The following is a 15,159-nucleotide window of genomic DNA, read 5'->3' on the forward strand; positions in this document are numbered from 1 at the left end:
GGAGTGATTGTTTTTTTTTAACGGTCTTCATTCTTTTTTTTTTTTTTTTTTTCACCCTTCCGCCTAGAACTTCAAGAATTTGCTGTCCTTGTAACTGTATAGCCGTTTGCTCAGACAAAAGCATTTAAAGTTTCAGGTGGGTATTTTACTGTAACCAAAGAATCTAAATGACGTCGGTCACGTCCAAATGTAAATCTCCGAAAATAACTTGACCCTTTCCGTTCTTTATTCAAGGCTGTCTGAGTTTTACCAGTCGCATATGTCACATTCCGTTAAGCATCAGCCCACATCGATCAAGTTCGTCTAGTAGCTAATATATCAAAACCCAAAGTCGTCAAACAGACAAATAACAAGCAAACAAACCAACAAACAGGTTTTCACTTTTAAGATAAACCACCGAAACTTCATTACAAAACTCAGTACCTATCGGCAATTCCATGTCGATTTCAGCACGCTTACACTTTGTTCATCGATCGATCTTCGGTCAATAGTCTGCGTTAACCTGGCATGTCTGCTTGTCTTCTTGTGTTTTGTTTGGAGTTTCAAGTTTTGAAAGAAAACTTTGGGATGATTTCCTTTCTTTTCTGGTCCGGTTATGAAGAGAAATTACCAAAACAACTGCTTTACGTCATAGATGATACACTTTTCAGAAAGATGTTATCCTTTCTGCAATCCCCCTCAATCCACCCCAAATGTTTTTTTTGTTTTGTTTTGTTTTGTTTTTGTTTTTTTTAATCTTTACCGTAATATTTGAAGGCTTCCTTCAAAATGAGATGTACGTTTGCACCACACATACAGTACAAAGATACCGTGTTGGCAAATACAACTGATGGAAGCTGATTGAGGTCTCAAGACGTTACAGCAAACGATCTGTAGACAGCTGCTGTCGTGAAATTAAACGAAAGCTCTCATTAACGGATATTGAACTTCCTTTATAATATAAATAACGCTGTAGAAAGTTCATTCGACACAAATAATTTGTTGACAAGTTTCATTCTTAGACGTTGAAGAAAGGCTATCTATACTACAAAATATTATAACATGATTTTACAAAGAGTTCGAGAAATTTAGTACGTGTTAAGCCTTTGACTTACAGGAATTTATTTCACTGAATGAAAAGTGAAAGAAGCTACGTTATAGAAATGTAACTTTAGAACATGAAGCAGACAGGTCCGATTTCGAGGCGAAATGGTTCTCCGGTTTTTCCAATGTGCGTTGGAGCAATGTCTATTATCGGTAGAGCGTCCTTGCGTTTGGTGTTTATTTTCATTACTGCCAGGCGACTGCCTTGATCTTTCTCCTGCAGAAAATACAAATGTAATGAACAGATAAACAACCGAACGAACGATCGAAAGGGCGAACGAACAAATGAACTGAGAAAGGACGAACGAACGAACAAGCAGGGGAACGAGCGAAAGAACGAGCGGAGTAGCGAAAGCACGGACGAACGAACGAACGAAAGAACACATGAACGAATGAGAGTAAATGAGTGAACGGGAGAACAAACGAAAGAGAAGATCGAAAGAATGAAAGAACGCAAGGAAGGCTCAAGGATAGACGGACAGATCGATGGACGGGTGGATAAATCGAAGAATGGAAACATGAATCGATTGTCGGAAAACGATGGAATGAATAAATGTATATGCTGTCGAGCATCAAGAACGGCGTGCAGAAAGTTAAAGTGTTGAACCTCAAAACGAGCGACTCGGGTTAAGCAGTGGCGGTATCAATAGTTTGTGTTCATTGGAAGAACACTTAGGCCCTCTCAGTGTCCGTCTCCAGTTTAGGCTCGATTACCAGCGGCTGTTCGGGAAAGGAGTTCGCGCTTCTCCTTGTTCCTTTCGGGAAGAAATATAGACTGGACACGACAAGGCGGTGGAAATCTCCACCTGGGAGTAGGAAATGAGTACCAGCAAACTGTCTCTGTGACTTGAGCTTACGCTCAGTTTTAGCTTACTATTTCTCTCATTTATCTTAGCTAAAGACTGATATTCATTTATAGTGTGCCTGTACCTTAGGATCCGTGTGAATGAAGCTGGGCTTGGTTTGTTCGGAAGATCTAAATTCCATTTCATTTTCTCCTTGAAGTTGAATGGTACAATCGCCTTCCTCTTCTTTGTAGCACGAGTAGGTTATGTTCTGGTAAACCCGTTTACTCAAGAGTCTCAGGAATTGCATTTGTGCAACTGTCGCCCTGTATTCAAACTATCAAAAGAACATTTGTCATATGTTTTCAGGTAATCTGTAGGCATGGTCAGCTTAAATATCACCAAACACGCATTGGACTTTAACCAGGTCAATGCACAAAGGAGAAAGTGGGGCAAAGACACAACTGGAGATATTCCACATTACGAGGAAAAAGGTGAGTGTAACCCATTGATGCTAACACGGTCATGAAACACTGGCACAAGTTTATTTCTCTTGAATGAAAGCTTCTTCACTGCAGTAACTATTTAAGTCGAATTTAAAATTATTGTAAAAAATATAAAACAGAGTAAAAACTTGTATATACAGGCTGAGATAAATCGTGTTTCGAAGGTTTAAAGATTTAAAGAGAAGGCAGAGATCGATCGAGGAAAGCACGAAAGGGAAAGCGAATGCAGAGTGTGACAAGAAGTTCTTTAAACACTGAACCAACAATTTTACCAACAATTTTATTTCTTAGGCCCAGTTCAGACGCCGAACTTTTCATGAGCCGAACTTAATTCGAATTTGGACCGACCCAAATTATCAAAAGTACACCTGCTGATTCAGACGTCGAACTTAATTCGCCGAACTTTATTTAGTTTAAACCAAAACACATCGAAATGTCAGCGATTTTCAGGCAAAGTAAAAACTGCTTGTAAAATACGTTATAATAATTTATACATTAGGTTCGGCTCATGAAAAGTTCGACGTCTGAATCAAAGCCGTTCCAAAGCCGAAATTCCCGGCTGAGCTAGGCGGGAAGAACGGCTGGGCCGTTCCAAATTCAAATAGCCGTTCTTAACTGATTCAGACGCCAAACTTTTCATGTACTTAATTCAATGTATTTGGTTCGGCTCATGAAAAGTTCGGCGTCTGAACTGGGCCTTAGTCAAGTAGAGTTCTTACCGTTTCCATAGGTGGATTAGCTTCGCTAATCCACTGATGAGCGGAAAGGCGTGGAATGGTGATCTGGAAAAAAAAATGGTGCTTTCGTGGAAAAAAAAATTAATCAAATATCAGTGCTAACTTTGCCGGAGCGATTGTTTAGACAGAGTAAAGAACTATCACTGAATCCGACTGCCCAGATAATTCCCTCAGTTGTCCACAATAGTTGTAAGCGCGCTTCAAATCGCAGTGAATATTGGAAGTCGTCTTTATGATTCGGCTCGTACTTGCGTGCAAGGCGATTTGGGGGCAGCTCTTAATCTAGAAATCTTGTATTGGACAAAGTTACTTTGCTGACTGACTTGGGTTGTTTCTATTTACCATCTGAAATCGAAGTACAGTGCCTATGGCGCACATACCTTACTGGCTTTGGGGTCTATACAGGTGACTTGCTCTTTGAAGTCGCAATACACGCGAACTGCATCATGGACACATCCTTCGTTTGGATCAATCCAGTATCTGCCTGGTTATTATTTATAACGTTAATAGTGTTCCTAACTAGAAACGAATGTTCGGATGAGTTAGAAACCCGCAGACTGTTTGCAGTTTGAAGTATTTCTATCGAACACCGGGAAATGAGTACGCAGCAAGGCTTCTAAACAAAAAGCGATTGGGACGAGACATGGAACCCTTTTTTGCGCCCGCGTTCATGTGGATGAGTGCAAGATAAGCACTCTTACGACCCTAAAGGAAACGACCGGCTGAAGTTGATTAAGACACCTAACTGAAACAATGAAGCTATACTTCACAGTCTAATTGCCATATAAAAGCAATTTTCATTAACATGATTATGATAATTTTCTTATTTTCTCAACAACACTGTAGAAATTCTTCCAATTTTAGGCTTAACAACTTCTCATGTATTCGATCGAGTGATTCGTCCAAACTTTACCCTACTTTTAAACCATTAGGTTCCTAAACGGTTCAGTAACTGTTCTGCCTTTACGAAATGTAGTGAAATGAAACAAACAAACACACCAACAAACGAACAAAACAAAAATCTTCATAGTCCTCGTACAAAGTGTTAAGCTGAATTGATGCATTATCACTTGACTGTGCACTTACCACTAGGATATTCAGGATGTTCGAGGTAAAGGTCTCGACAAGACCGTGCAGGATATCGTCTGGTGCCGTTTTGCATTTTGTAGTTATTGAAGACGTAGTTGAAACCTGTCAGGCAGTAGTCAATGGCCTCTGAAGGCTTGTTTATAGAAAAGAAAACCAATCAAACAATCAATACATGAAAGACTTAAACACTAAACAACAACAACAACAACAACATCTTCAATTTCTAGATACAGATATGAATATTTAACATTTGTAATTGTAATTGTAATTTAATATATGTAGCATGTTATAGATAAGGTGACAGTCGTGATCAAAAAGTTCTTGTACAAGTATTTCTGCTGCCCAGCGTCAAAAGTGATATAGTCAGTTTTTCTACACGTAACAAGTACTGTTTTGAACTTCTTTATTGGGTGATGCGAGGCTGGAGTAATGACGGGAACTTTGCTAGGGGGCTAGGCTAACCATAAATTATTTATCAAGAGCAATATTCTTCTCCATAAACGAGCGCTTAAGCCTGTTTTCACTGCATGCTCGTGTCTTAATATTGTTCTGTGTCTTAAAAACTGACGCACTCTTTGGAAGAAAATAACAATTGTGTGGACCGATGCAAGCATTGAGTTAGTTCGCACCCAATACTTGTAAGTAAATAACAGCTTGAACAATTACCTCAAACTGCAACTGGTGTTCGGCAGTGTTCATATCTTTGTTATTTCCCTATAAACAAGTAAATCAAATTATATCGCACAGCAGATATTAAACAAGGGATTAGTGTCTGAAAGTGCTTCTTTTGTGGGTGAATGAAATTTTTACCTGGTGATGTTGTGTATTTCAAAGGAACGGACATCAATCAAACTGAGTTATGCTTAGCTATGATACTGTTTATGGCAAATTAAATTATTTACCTCATTACTGGAGTAAAGGCGTCTGGATGGGCCTTTGTCAGCACTTCCGAGGGTCGCAGGCTACAGATGGTAAGTGGGAAATAGAAAATGTTTCATTAAAATTTGTGTACATTTAAGTCAATAACTTATAAATAAATAAATTACAAATAAAGACCTTGGCAACTCAGCACAAAAGGCCAATTTTCTGCCTAAAAGCAATTTAACATTATCAAAATTGAAAGGTTAATTTGGAACTGCGAATGACACCTTTCCCTTTGTGCAACATTTATGTTATGTAAACATTTGCTCATTGTTGGAAATAAAGAGCTTTATTAATTTTAACCTCTTTAAACATTTCTACATTAAAACACTGAAACTTTCGTTATCATAACCTACCGGTCGATAGATATGGGTTCCTGGGGGACCCTGCAGATACAAAAGACTACTTTTACTCGTTGAGTAGTAACGGTTCTGTTGGGGGAGGTCGGGGGAAGGGGGTGAGTTATGGAAAGAGCATGGCAGGACCATGGCCCCTGTGTTGTGTTCTTGAGCAAGACTGAATGATCATGAAATATATTACCGTAGACTTTGCATACCTTTTCTCCAGGTGGGCCAGGAGGGCCAGGAGGACCCTGTATAGAATATAACATATTCATTGAATTATAAGAAGGAACGCGCAGAGATAACAAGGAATCTTGTCAACAATGCAACGCAACGATGAAACGAGGTAATAAAACAATGCTGTGGTAATAACTTACCGGAAACCCGTCATTTCCCTAAAAGTTTGAAGAAAATAAAATGTTCATATTGCTAGTCAGTCATATTTACACTTGCCCTATACGTTTTCATATAAGCATAATGAAATACATTTTAAGCAGATCAAAGGATGAAAAACAGCATGTATCTTCGTTATATTGATGTATAAAATGATAATGACGACATCAATAAAAGTTAATTTCCTCTATCCCAGATAGTTGAATTTCTTACAAGGTCATGTCGCTGAGTGATCAAACTGAACACTTGATTCTGAAGAATCTCACACAAATGAGCTCAAAAAAGAGAGAAGTCCCCAATCAGCGAAGTGGCAATGAGAATCTTCAAATCAATTTTCAAATCAGTTCTGTTTATTTGCCTTTTTACCTAATATTAGAACCAACCTCAGACAAAATCTACCTAGCTCAGATCTAAGTGTACAAATTGTGTATTAAATTCGAAAAGTGTTTACTTACTGGAGGTCCTCTTGCGCCCTGAAGTGAGAGAAATTCGACATTACAGTGTTAACAAAATAAAGTCTTAAAATATAAACTTAAAGTGTTATTATCACTTGAATCATTGCATAATATTTCTAATCATTGGATATTTTTTGGGCCGATATTTAAATAGGAAAAAAGAGAAAGACTGTAACCTTTAGGAAATAAGCTGTAGCTGTGCAGTAAACTTTCCTTCTACTATGCATAAAAAAACGTAGTACGCTAATTAATTAGTTCATTGCAATTGACCGGCATGAGCTGAAATCCAAGTTGAAATAATGTTTATGTATCTCACGCGGTATATATAGAGTTTACCTTTGTATGCATGCCTTAATAGTAGCACGTACTCACCGGTTTACCAAATTCTCCAGGAGGACCAATGAATCCCTGATTGAGAGAAGCAAATTGATCGTCATTAAAGGCTTTATGGCAAAACCTTTGTTGAGCTTTTCTAAACTTATATCATATCTTACAATTCGAAGCCACATCCAGTACACAGTCATCTAATCTCATCTATGTTGTAGAATAACAAAAAGTATATTCTGTTGATAAAAAATCTTCTTACCTCATCTCCAACAAATCCAGATGGGCCGGGTGGTCCTTGAGATCCCATTACACCCTAAGGAAAAACAAAACAAACAAACAAACAAACAAACAAACAAATAAACACAAACAGATTAGCAAACAAAGAAACAAGTAACGATGAAGCACAAGTATTTTGTTTTGGAAATAGGAGTTTTGTCTCAAATTCACCCTGGGTCTCAGATTTCTTCCGATGCAAGACTCGTTTTCGACGATTCTAAATTCCAAATAAGATCGAAGAAATAGACAGGCAAAAAGGTCTGGAGCCAGGGCAACGCTAACTACATAATAATAATGATAATGATAATGATAATGATAATGATAATGATAATGATAATAATTATAATAAAATCTTTATCGCTGTCTTTTGACACGTTTATCGTTCACAAAAAGTATCAGAATACCTTTGAGAATATTTTAGCATTTTACTGCGACAGTTAATTTATCGAACTCTTTTTGGCTATAAACATCTGACAAAATAATATTACTGTCTACTTTCGAGTAATAAGTCGCAGGTGGATTTTGGCTAGATATATGTTTTTTGTCTAGATAGTTGTTATGGCCGGTTTGGGCCTAACATGACCGTCCGAGGCCTTCTAGCTTGAGCCCATCTTGAGCCCAATGTAACACTAAAGGATCGATAGGTGTTTCCAGTCCCTTTGCTCTTTTGTTATTTTAGAGCTCTCGAAAGCTTCTTGCCTGCATCACTCACCTTAGGCCCAAAGGGACCTTCCAATCCAGTACGACCAGGTTCCCCTTGCATTCCCTGTAAAGTATGGTAATGTTAGTTACCATGGATACAAAATCTGAAATTTTGTTCCTGATTGACTATGCAGTGAAAAGTCAATCTACTTGCTGTGAACGTTGCTGATGTACCTTGATTCTTAGAACATAAGGCCAAAATACGCTTACGGCTAGACTGGTAATAGGGTTATTTCTCGGTTTTGTTACAGCTTTCCATCTGAATAAGAATTTCAATACAACTGACGGTCTGTACCACTCCTTACTCTGAAACCCTTACTACTAAGGTCCCAGTCGAATGGTGTAGGGTGGTTAAACTTAAAATGTAAGACTATCTCCCCACAACGATTTCTATTAAACTACAAGATGAAGACTTTAAATAAACGTCTTGGTTAGCATTTTTTACCAGTTCTCCGGGCAGTCCAGGCATTCCCGGTGTTCCCGTAAATCCAGGATCACCCTAAATGTGCAACGAAATTGAAATAATGTCAAGAAACAACGCAAGGCTCCGCGTATAATCACACAGCTGTAAGCTGTATGATCTTTATGGTTTATATCATTATCCACCATCTTTAACGTCATCAGCGACAACATTGCTATCTTCATCGTAGAGCGATCGTTCCTGAGGACATTGTTTATATTTTTCCTCATTAATTAACAAACTTTGCTCAAAGAAGGCATCAAGCTAACTACGAATTGATATCGAACATTCAAAAGCTTGTGACATGTACTAATTGGCGAAATGTTTGGTTCTTTGGATGTAATAATAATAATAATAATAATAATAATAATAATAAAATTAAAAAGAATAATGAAACAATTTTATTATCCTAGAAAATAAAATACATAATAGTAATAGTAATAACAACAACAACAACAACAATAATAATAATAATAATAATAATAATAGTAATGATACTTTATTTATATAGTGCTATTTCCCTTTAGTTCAATAGCGCTTTACAATAATTCCAGTCCAAAGTTTACAATTACAAATTTTACAGTTATAGTGGAAGCTAAAAATGATACAAATATAAATATTTCTCACCGAGAATATTCAAGGGGAAATTAGCATTCAAAAATTGCAAAATATCTGAGGGTAGAAGTTCAAACCCGAGTCGCTCCAAAAGTTTTAAATGCATCGGGCTAAGATTCCTTGGTACAGTTCATCGTGCCGTACACTGACAATTAATATTCAGAAGTGATATTTTCGTAGGAGTTGATCGAAAAATTGAATCTCTTGTCTAATAAGGCAAATATTGTAAACAAACAGTTCGCTAATACACATGAATCCGTATTTCGGCACACTATGCGGCCTAGAACATGCCGCCTTCGTTTCATCCTCTGAAACCAGATGACGTTGAGTCACAATTTGAACCGTCCTTCTGTTTTCCCAATTCAACCCCCGCAAAAATAGAGAAAGTTTGACACGATTGACAAATAGCGATGGCCTCAAGACCAAACAAGCTCAAACATAGTTACCCGACCACAGAAACGAAAAAACAAACAAACAAAAATGAAAAATAGAATAACTGTCAAAAGTCTGGGCTCAAGGAACATGAAATTTAAAAACTCTCATATTCTCAGTAGAGTATATAACTGACTAATAACAGTAATGTGCACGCATTTGGTGTCACAAGGAGGAAATAAACGGTGATAACTACCTGAATTCCAGTTGGTCCGATTTCTCCATCGTCCCCTCGTGCTCCCTTGGAGCCCTAAATGTCACATCAATTGAACTGAACTTTAACTCTTTACATATCAGTTCATTATGAAGAGGGTCTGGTGCGGGTGCTGAAACCTCAGTTAACAGTTAAATTTTCAACTCTGAAGATTTTTTTGGTGATTACGGACATTCTATCAATCCGTGTAGAAAAGGGGAGGAGCCTGCGTATTTAGATATTGTCTTCACATCGAAATCTCAGAACAAAATACGATGAGCGTATGCCAATTAGCGAAGAGAATGGATGGTCTGCGCATTTTTCTTTCTTTCTTTCTTTTTTCTTTTTGTTTAATTTTGGTTACCGTTATTTAAACAACTTACTTTTGCGGAGACCATTAAAGCGAAATAAAGCTTGTAATTTTATTTTTACCTCACATCATTAACCAGCTTTGTTCTTACATTCTTATTCGTCAGACTTAGAAGAACATTTGAAACATCCTTCTAGATCTGAAATCGGTGAGTATCTATTTTTTCAGCGTATATGTTCTGTCTATTCGTAATTAGTATAAATCTCTGATTGGCTACGCTACTCACTATCTATTCTGTTGTACATAGAGAGTGAGCTAGTAGCGTAGCAGTGTGCGCTAGTTACCAAAATGACGGCCGCATCTTTGAGTTTTCGAGGTGTCTGTGCAATGGATTTAGTTTAAATTTTGAACGACTATTAGGTTTATACTAAAACAATTAGATTATTCGCTCTTGATTTCTAGGCGTGATAGGGGCTGGGGCTATGCCCTGGTCAACGATCACGCGATAGAAATCTCGAGCTCAAAATCTAAGGCCCAGGTCAAACGCCGTATTTCACATTAGCCGAACCCAATTCAATTACACTCATGTGAAGTTCGGCGTTTGACCCAATTAAGTTCGACTGATTTTATTCGAAGCGGCTGAGGCGTTCTTCACGCCCGGCTAGCCGTGAAGAACGCCTGAAGACCGACTTTGGGTCAAACGGCGATCTTCACATGAGTCGAACCAAACGCAAAATTAAAGGTCTAAAGGCGCCCTTTTGACTTACATTGAAAAACCACTGGCCAACAAGACCGCTTTTGTTACTTGTTTGGTGTAGCAGTTCGGTTCGACTGAATTAAGTGCGATGTTTGACTCAAACAGGCGTTCTTTTAATTGCTTGAGTCGGGCCTAATAGAGAATTATTCCCCAGAGCCTCGTACTGAGGTCTGTTGTTTTAGGCTGAATTTTAAAATATCGAACTTGGAATAATGTCAAATATGAAATTAGTTTTTCTTATTATATGGCTTGTGTTTGTAGCTGATATAACACACGTTCTGATTGGCCAATTGTAGGGCATTATTCTCTCGTAATGTCAACGGGTCGATTACGGGCCTGCAAAACCAAAGTAAAAGCCATATAATAAACAAATTATTAACCTCAAACGTTCGATCTTTGCTGGAAAATCTCAAACCTCAGCCTTGCTGTATATTGAGCTCGCTATCGTTCGGTCATTACGGCAAGGTCTCGGTTTGAGATTTTCCCGTAAAGACCTCACTCTCGGTTAATAATTAGTTCTTATTAACCGAGCAGGAAGTTTGTATGGGAGAATCTTAACCGAGGTCGTGAGTACAGACCGAACGCAGTGACGTCTGTACACAGGACCGAGGTCAAGATTCCCCCATACAGACCGACTTAGCTCGGTTAATAAGATGTTTATTATATGGCAAAGAGGAAAACTTTAATTCGTTTAATGTAACTGGTTTGCTGACATTTTGCTTCCAAACGGAGATGAGCTTAACTTAAACCTGCCGAAATTTGCTCGTCCTCTTTACTTTTTTTTTTTTTTTTTTTGTCATCAGGCTTTTTGGCACTTACATAAATGATTGAGCAGAAAATAAAAGAAAATGGTGAACATTTCTGTATTTTAGTTCGCTACTTTTTGAACGCAAAATGAAACCGGTCTAGATGGGAAAGTCTAGACCGCGGTCAATATCGATTTCAGCCAATCAAATTCGTGAATTCGGTAGTTCCCAGTCCTTCTGAGACAGAGCCATATAATAATAAGTAGTTAATACTGATAACTTACATCTGGTCCTTGAAAACCATAACCTCCTGGATCGCCATCAGAACCCATGTCCCCCTTGCGGGAAAGAAAAACAAAAGAAGTCCGTGTGAACAAAATTACTTTACAATATAGGAAAATTAGCAGTCCTTTGACTTTCTAGATAAAAGTACGTCACATTTTGCATTTTCTCTCTTTTTTTATGATGTGACTTGGGCACGGAGTATGATTTTTATGATATATAATCCATCATAGCTTATCTTATGACATGTTTCCGCAGAAGTGTAGCAGCTTGTAATCTAGCGTTTACAACAAATTATTTCCAGACATTCGGTAACGATCATAGACTTCAGTAGGTAGGTAGAAGAAAGAGAGTCTTGTAATTCTTTTGCTTGTTAGCAGCTGTTATTGTTTTGGGGCTCAGAGGGGCCATTGTTTCTGTTGTTTGTTCTATTGTTCTCTTAAAGGGTATCAAGCCGTTCACGAAAGACCTTACGAGAACTGCTACCCGACCCTTTCTTCAACGTTTCCTGTCTAAGTCTCTACCTCAGAAATAAGCAATACAGAGACGCAAGGCTTTCGGAACTCAAAAGCGCCATATATATAATAAGATGCTACACGATTTCTATGTGTTCACTCAGCAAGCCGTATTCCCTCAGAACATCATGACTTACCGATTCTCCAGGGAGCCCGCGTTCACCCCTTTCTCCGGTATCCCCTAACATTCCAAATTCTCCTATTCTTCCCGTAGCACCCGTAGAGCCATTATTACCTCGATCGCCCTGTAAACAGAATACACATAAATGTCATGAATTTAACTTCCCCACCCTCTCGCTCTTTTTAAATTAAAAAAAAAAAAAAAACTTGAAACGATATGCTAAAAGTAAAGTTTACCGGTTCCCCAAGGAGTCCAGTTTCCCCAGGGATTCCGTCCATTCCAGGTCTACCCTGCAAGAATAAATTTATTTCTCAACGAGTGATTTTGTTGAATTGTTAAAGTATCATCAGTGGATTGCATTAATTACACAAAGAGTTTGTTCTCTTTCGTGCATGGAGGTGGAGGTTCGATCGCAGTTGCTTAGTCAACTACAAAATCAAATGTAGACTCGGCGGCAGCGCTCTCGGCTCTGCTCTCCGTTCCTCCTGAATATCGGCTCATAATCCAGAAAGGCTACTGATAATCAAGTCTAACCAAATCCTACCGAACTCTTCCCGCATCTACATTTTAAAAACTTACTAATACTCCTGAACGACCATCCAGCCCCGGTTTCCCTCTTTCACCCGGGAAGCCCTGTCAAAAGAGAAAGAAAATAATCGCACATATATTGTGTTAAGCAATAACTAATTATTTTCTAGCGTTTACAACAAATTATTTCCAGACATTCGGTAACGATCATAGACTTCAGTAGATAGGTAGAAGAAAGAGAGTCAGCCAAATGTTAAGTTTTCGTCAAAGCCACGCTATTAAGAAATTAATTGTCACCTATTCAGTTGTCTGATAAGAAGCATTACCGGAAGCAACACAGGATGACAGGGATTACAGCAATAAGCAGGACAGGCAGACAGTGATTGCGTCAAGAAGCAAGACAGGCAGACAGTGATTGCATCAAGAAGCAAGACAGGCAGACAGGGATTGTATCAAGAAGCAAGGCAAGCAGAGAAGGTTTGCATCAAGAAGCAAGACAGGCAGACAGTGATTGCATCAAGGAGCAAGACAGGCAGACAGTGTGCATCAAGAAGCAAGACAGGCAGACAGTGATTGCATTAAGAAGCAAGACAGGCAGACAGGGATTGCATCAAGAAGCAAGACAGGCAGACAGTGATTGCATCAAGGAGCAAGACAGGCAGACAGTGATTGCATCAAGGGGCAAGACAGGCAGACAGTGTGCATCAAGAAGCAAGACAGGCAGACAGTGATTGCATTAAGAAGCAAGACAGGCAGACAGGGATTGCATCAAGAAGCAAGACAGGCAGGCAGTGATTGCATCAAGGAGCAAGACAGGCAGACAGTGATTGCATCAAGATGCAAGACAGGCAGGCAGTGATTGCATCAAGTAGCAAGACAGGCAGGCAGTGATTGCATCAAGAAGCAAGACAGGCAGACAGTGATTACATCAGGAAGCAAGACAGGCAGACAGTGATTGCATCAAGATGCAAGACAGGCAGACAGTGATTGCATCAAGTAGCAAGACAGGCAGACAGTGATTGCATCAAGAAGCAAGACAGGCAGATAGGGACTACAGCAATAAGCAAGACAGGCAGACAGTGATTGCATCAAGAAGGAAGACAGGCAGACAGTGATTGAGCTGTGATTGCGAGAAGCAAGACAGATAGACAGTGATTGAATCAAGACAGGTATACAACTTACCCTTAGACCAGGTTCTCCTTCCGCACCATCTGCTCCATCCGGGCCGCGGTCACCCTTGAATAAAGAAACAATTATTTTTAAAATTAAATTAATTTTCCGTTGAAATAGTCTTGCCGCCAAAATGGTCAAACGTGGTCTATTTAAAAAGTGTCCAACTAATACCTTACCAATTCACCGTCTTCTCCACGAGATCCAACGGCTCCAATTAGACCATTCCATCCCTGTACAGGTACAAAGAGACCACAAAGAAACAAACAGTTTTCGTAGAAACAAAGATGTCGTTAAGCTGCGTGCTTTGGAAATCAACGCTAATTTATAAGTGAATGCTTCAATCATGCTTCTGTACTCTCTGATGGTTCTCAACCGGTCAAATCGTACTGCTATAAGATAATAGTGTAAATCTACTAGCGTTCTACCACGAATGCCGTTCTCTGATTGGCTACGTTACTCACTATCTATTCTGTGATAGATAGTGAGTAGCGTAGCAGTGTACCCTTGTTGACAAAATGACGGCCGCTTCTTGGCGTTTTCGAAGTGCCTGTGATGAAGATTTAAAAGAAGAAGATTTAAAAATGGAAAATAACTCGGCAACGGTCGAAAATTCGATTTCGCTCATATTTTCATGGTAGATAGGCTAGGGCATGACAAAAACTACTGGATAGTTTTTTTTTGGCAAAATAAAAAATTTGCTTATTTCAAAGAAATATGCAAATTACCAACTTCCGTTAAAATCGCCATTTGACGCACCATTTTATTAAACAAGTTTGAGAGCCTCGCATGCAAAACCACATCATTCTTCCGTCTTAAAAACACTCAAATATTTTTGTGCAATGTTTAAATGTGTACTGGGTTGATTTTAGGGAATGTTGCGTTGTCTTTTTGGGTGCAAAATAATTAAATTTCGAAGACATGTATTTCATTCAGTTAAACGTACTTCGTGAAAATAATTAATTTTCACTATGTGCGAAACCTTCAAATGGAGTAAGCTTCTGGTGGTTGAATCGCCGAAGGATGGTCTACAGATACCTGTAAAAATTTCTTTGGGCAAATGATTGTGAGCGACGCGAGAGCTTTTCAAAGTACGTTAAAAATGCAAATATTTGACGATCCGTCGTCAGATTTCAATTTACGGGTTAGACATATATTTTAGCATGCGCCACATGACTTGACCTATGTTAAGTTGAAATAGACGCAGAGCTGATAATTTCGAAATGTTCTAACCTCATTTGCTGTAAAAGGCAGGTCCAAAGCCGATTTGACGTGTTTCTCTCACCATTCGTCGCACGTAAAGCGGAAGTTTGCTTTTGTTTACATAACGTCCGATGTACATCGCCAACTGTCAACTTATTTAATGGTCGAATACCATGAATCTGTGACCCTCTTTCGACACATACGACCATCAC

General features: G+C 38.8%; 1 protein-coding gene across 3 annotated transcripts in view; it reads right to left on the reverse strand.

Annotated features, from left to right (window-relative positions):
* Positions 1–30: 30 nt before the first annotated feature.
* Positions 31–15,159, reverse strand: part of LOC110069299 (uncharacterized) — a 59,875-nt gene continuing 44,746 nt past the window's right edge. Inside the window, exons 50-71 of one of the 3 annotated variants that reach the window (XM_089284091.1) lie at positions 13,924–13,977; positions 13,757–13,810; positions 12,626–12,679; positions 12,283–12,336; positions 12,063–12,170; positions 11,413–11,466; positions 9,319–9,372; positions 8,061–8,114; positions 7,626–7,679; positions 6,897–6,950; positions 6,683–6,718; positions 6,311–6,328; positions 5,840–5,857; positions 5,678–5,713; positions 5,478–5,507; positions 5,103–5,162; positions 4,867–4,914; positions 4,194–4,333; positions 3,492–3,591; positions 3,094–3,156; positions 2,014–2,205; positions 31–1,300 (exon numbers count right to left, since the gene is read on the reverse strand). In XM_089284091.1, the coding sequence (XP_089140217.1) occupies positions 1,151–1,300; positions 2,014–2,205; positions 3,094–3,156; positions 3,492–3,591; positions 4,194–4,333; positions 4,867–4,914; positions 5,103–5,162; positions 5,478–5,507; positions 5,678–5,713; positions 5,840–5,857; positions 6,311–6,328; positions 6,683–6,718; positions 6,897–6,950; positions 7,626–7,679; positions 8,061–8,114; positions 9,319–9,372; positions 11,413–11,466; positions 12,063–12,170; positions 12,283–12,336; positions 12,626–12,679; positions 13,757–13,810; positions 13,924–13,977 (1,485 nt within the window). In that variant the 3' untranslated portion in view covers positions 31–1,150. Of the gene's footprint in view, positions 1,301–2,013; positions 2,206–3,093; positions 3,157–3,491; positions 3,596–4,193; positions 4,334–4,866; positions 4,915–5,102; positions 5,163–5,477; positions 5,508–5,677; positions 5,714–5,839; positions 5,858–6,310; positions 6,329–6,682; positions 6,719–6,896; positions 6,951–7,625; positions 7,680–8,060; positions 8,115–9,318; positions 9,373–11,412; positions 11,467–12,062; positions 12,171–12,282; positions 12,337–12,625; positions 12,680–13,756; positions 13,811–13,923; positions 13,978–15,159 lie in introns of those variants that run through there. The other 2 variants (XM_089284090.1, XR_016205847.1) reach the window with 2 other exon arrangements.

Source organism: Orbicella faveolata, unplaced genomic scaffold, assembly GCF_042242905.1.
Source record: "Orbicella faveolata isolate gen_17 unplaced genomic scaffold, um_ofav_v1 contig_13, whole genome shotgun sequence".
NCBI lineage: Eukaryota > Metazoa > Cnidaria > Anthozoa > Scleractinia > Merulinidae > Orbicella > Orbicella faveolata.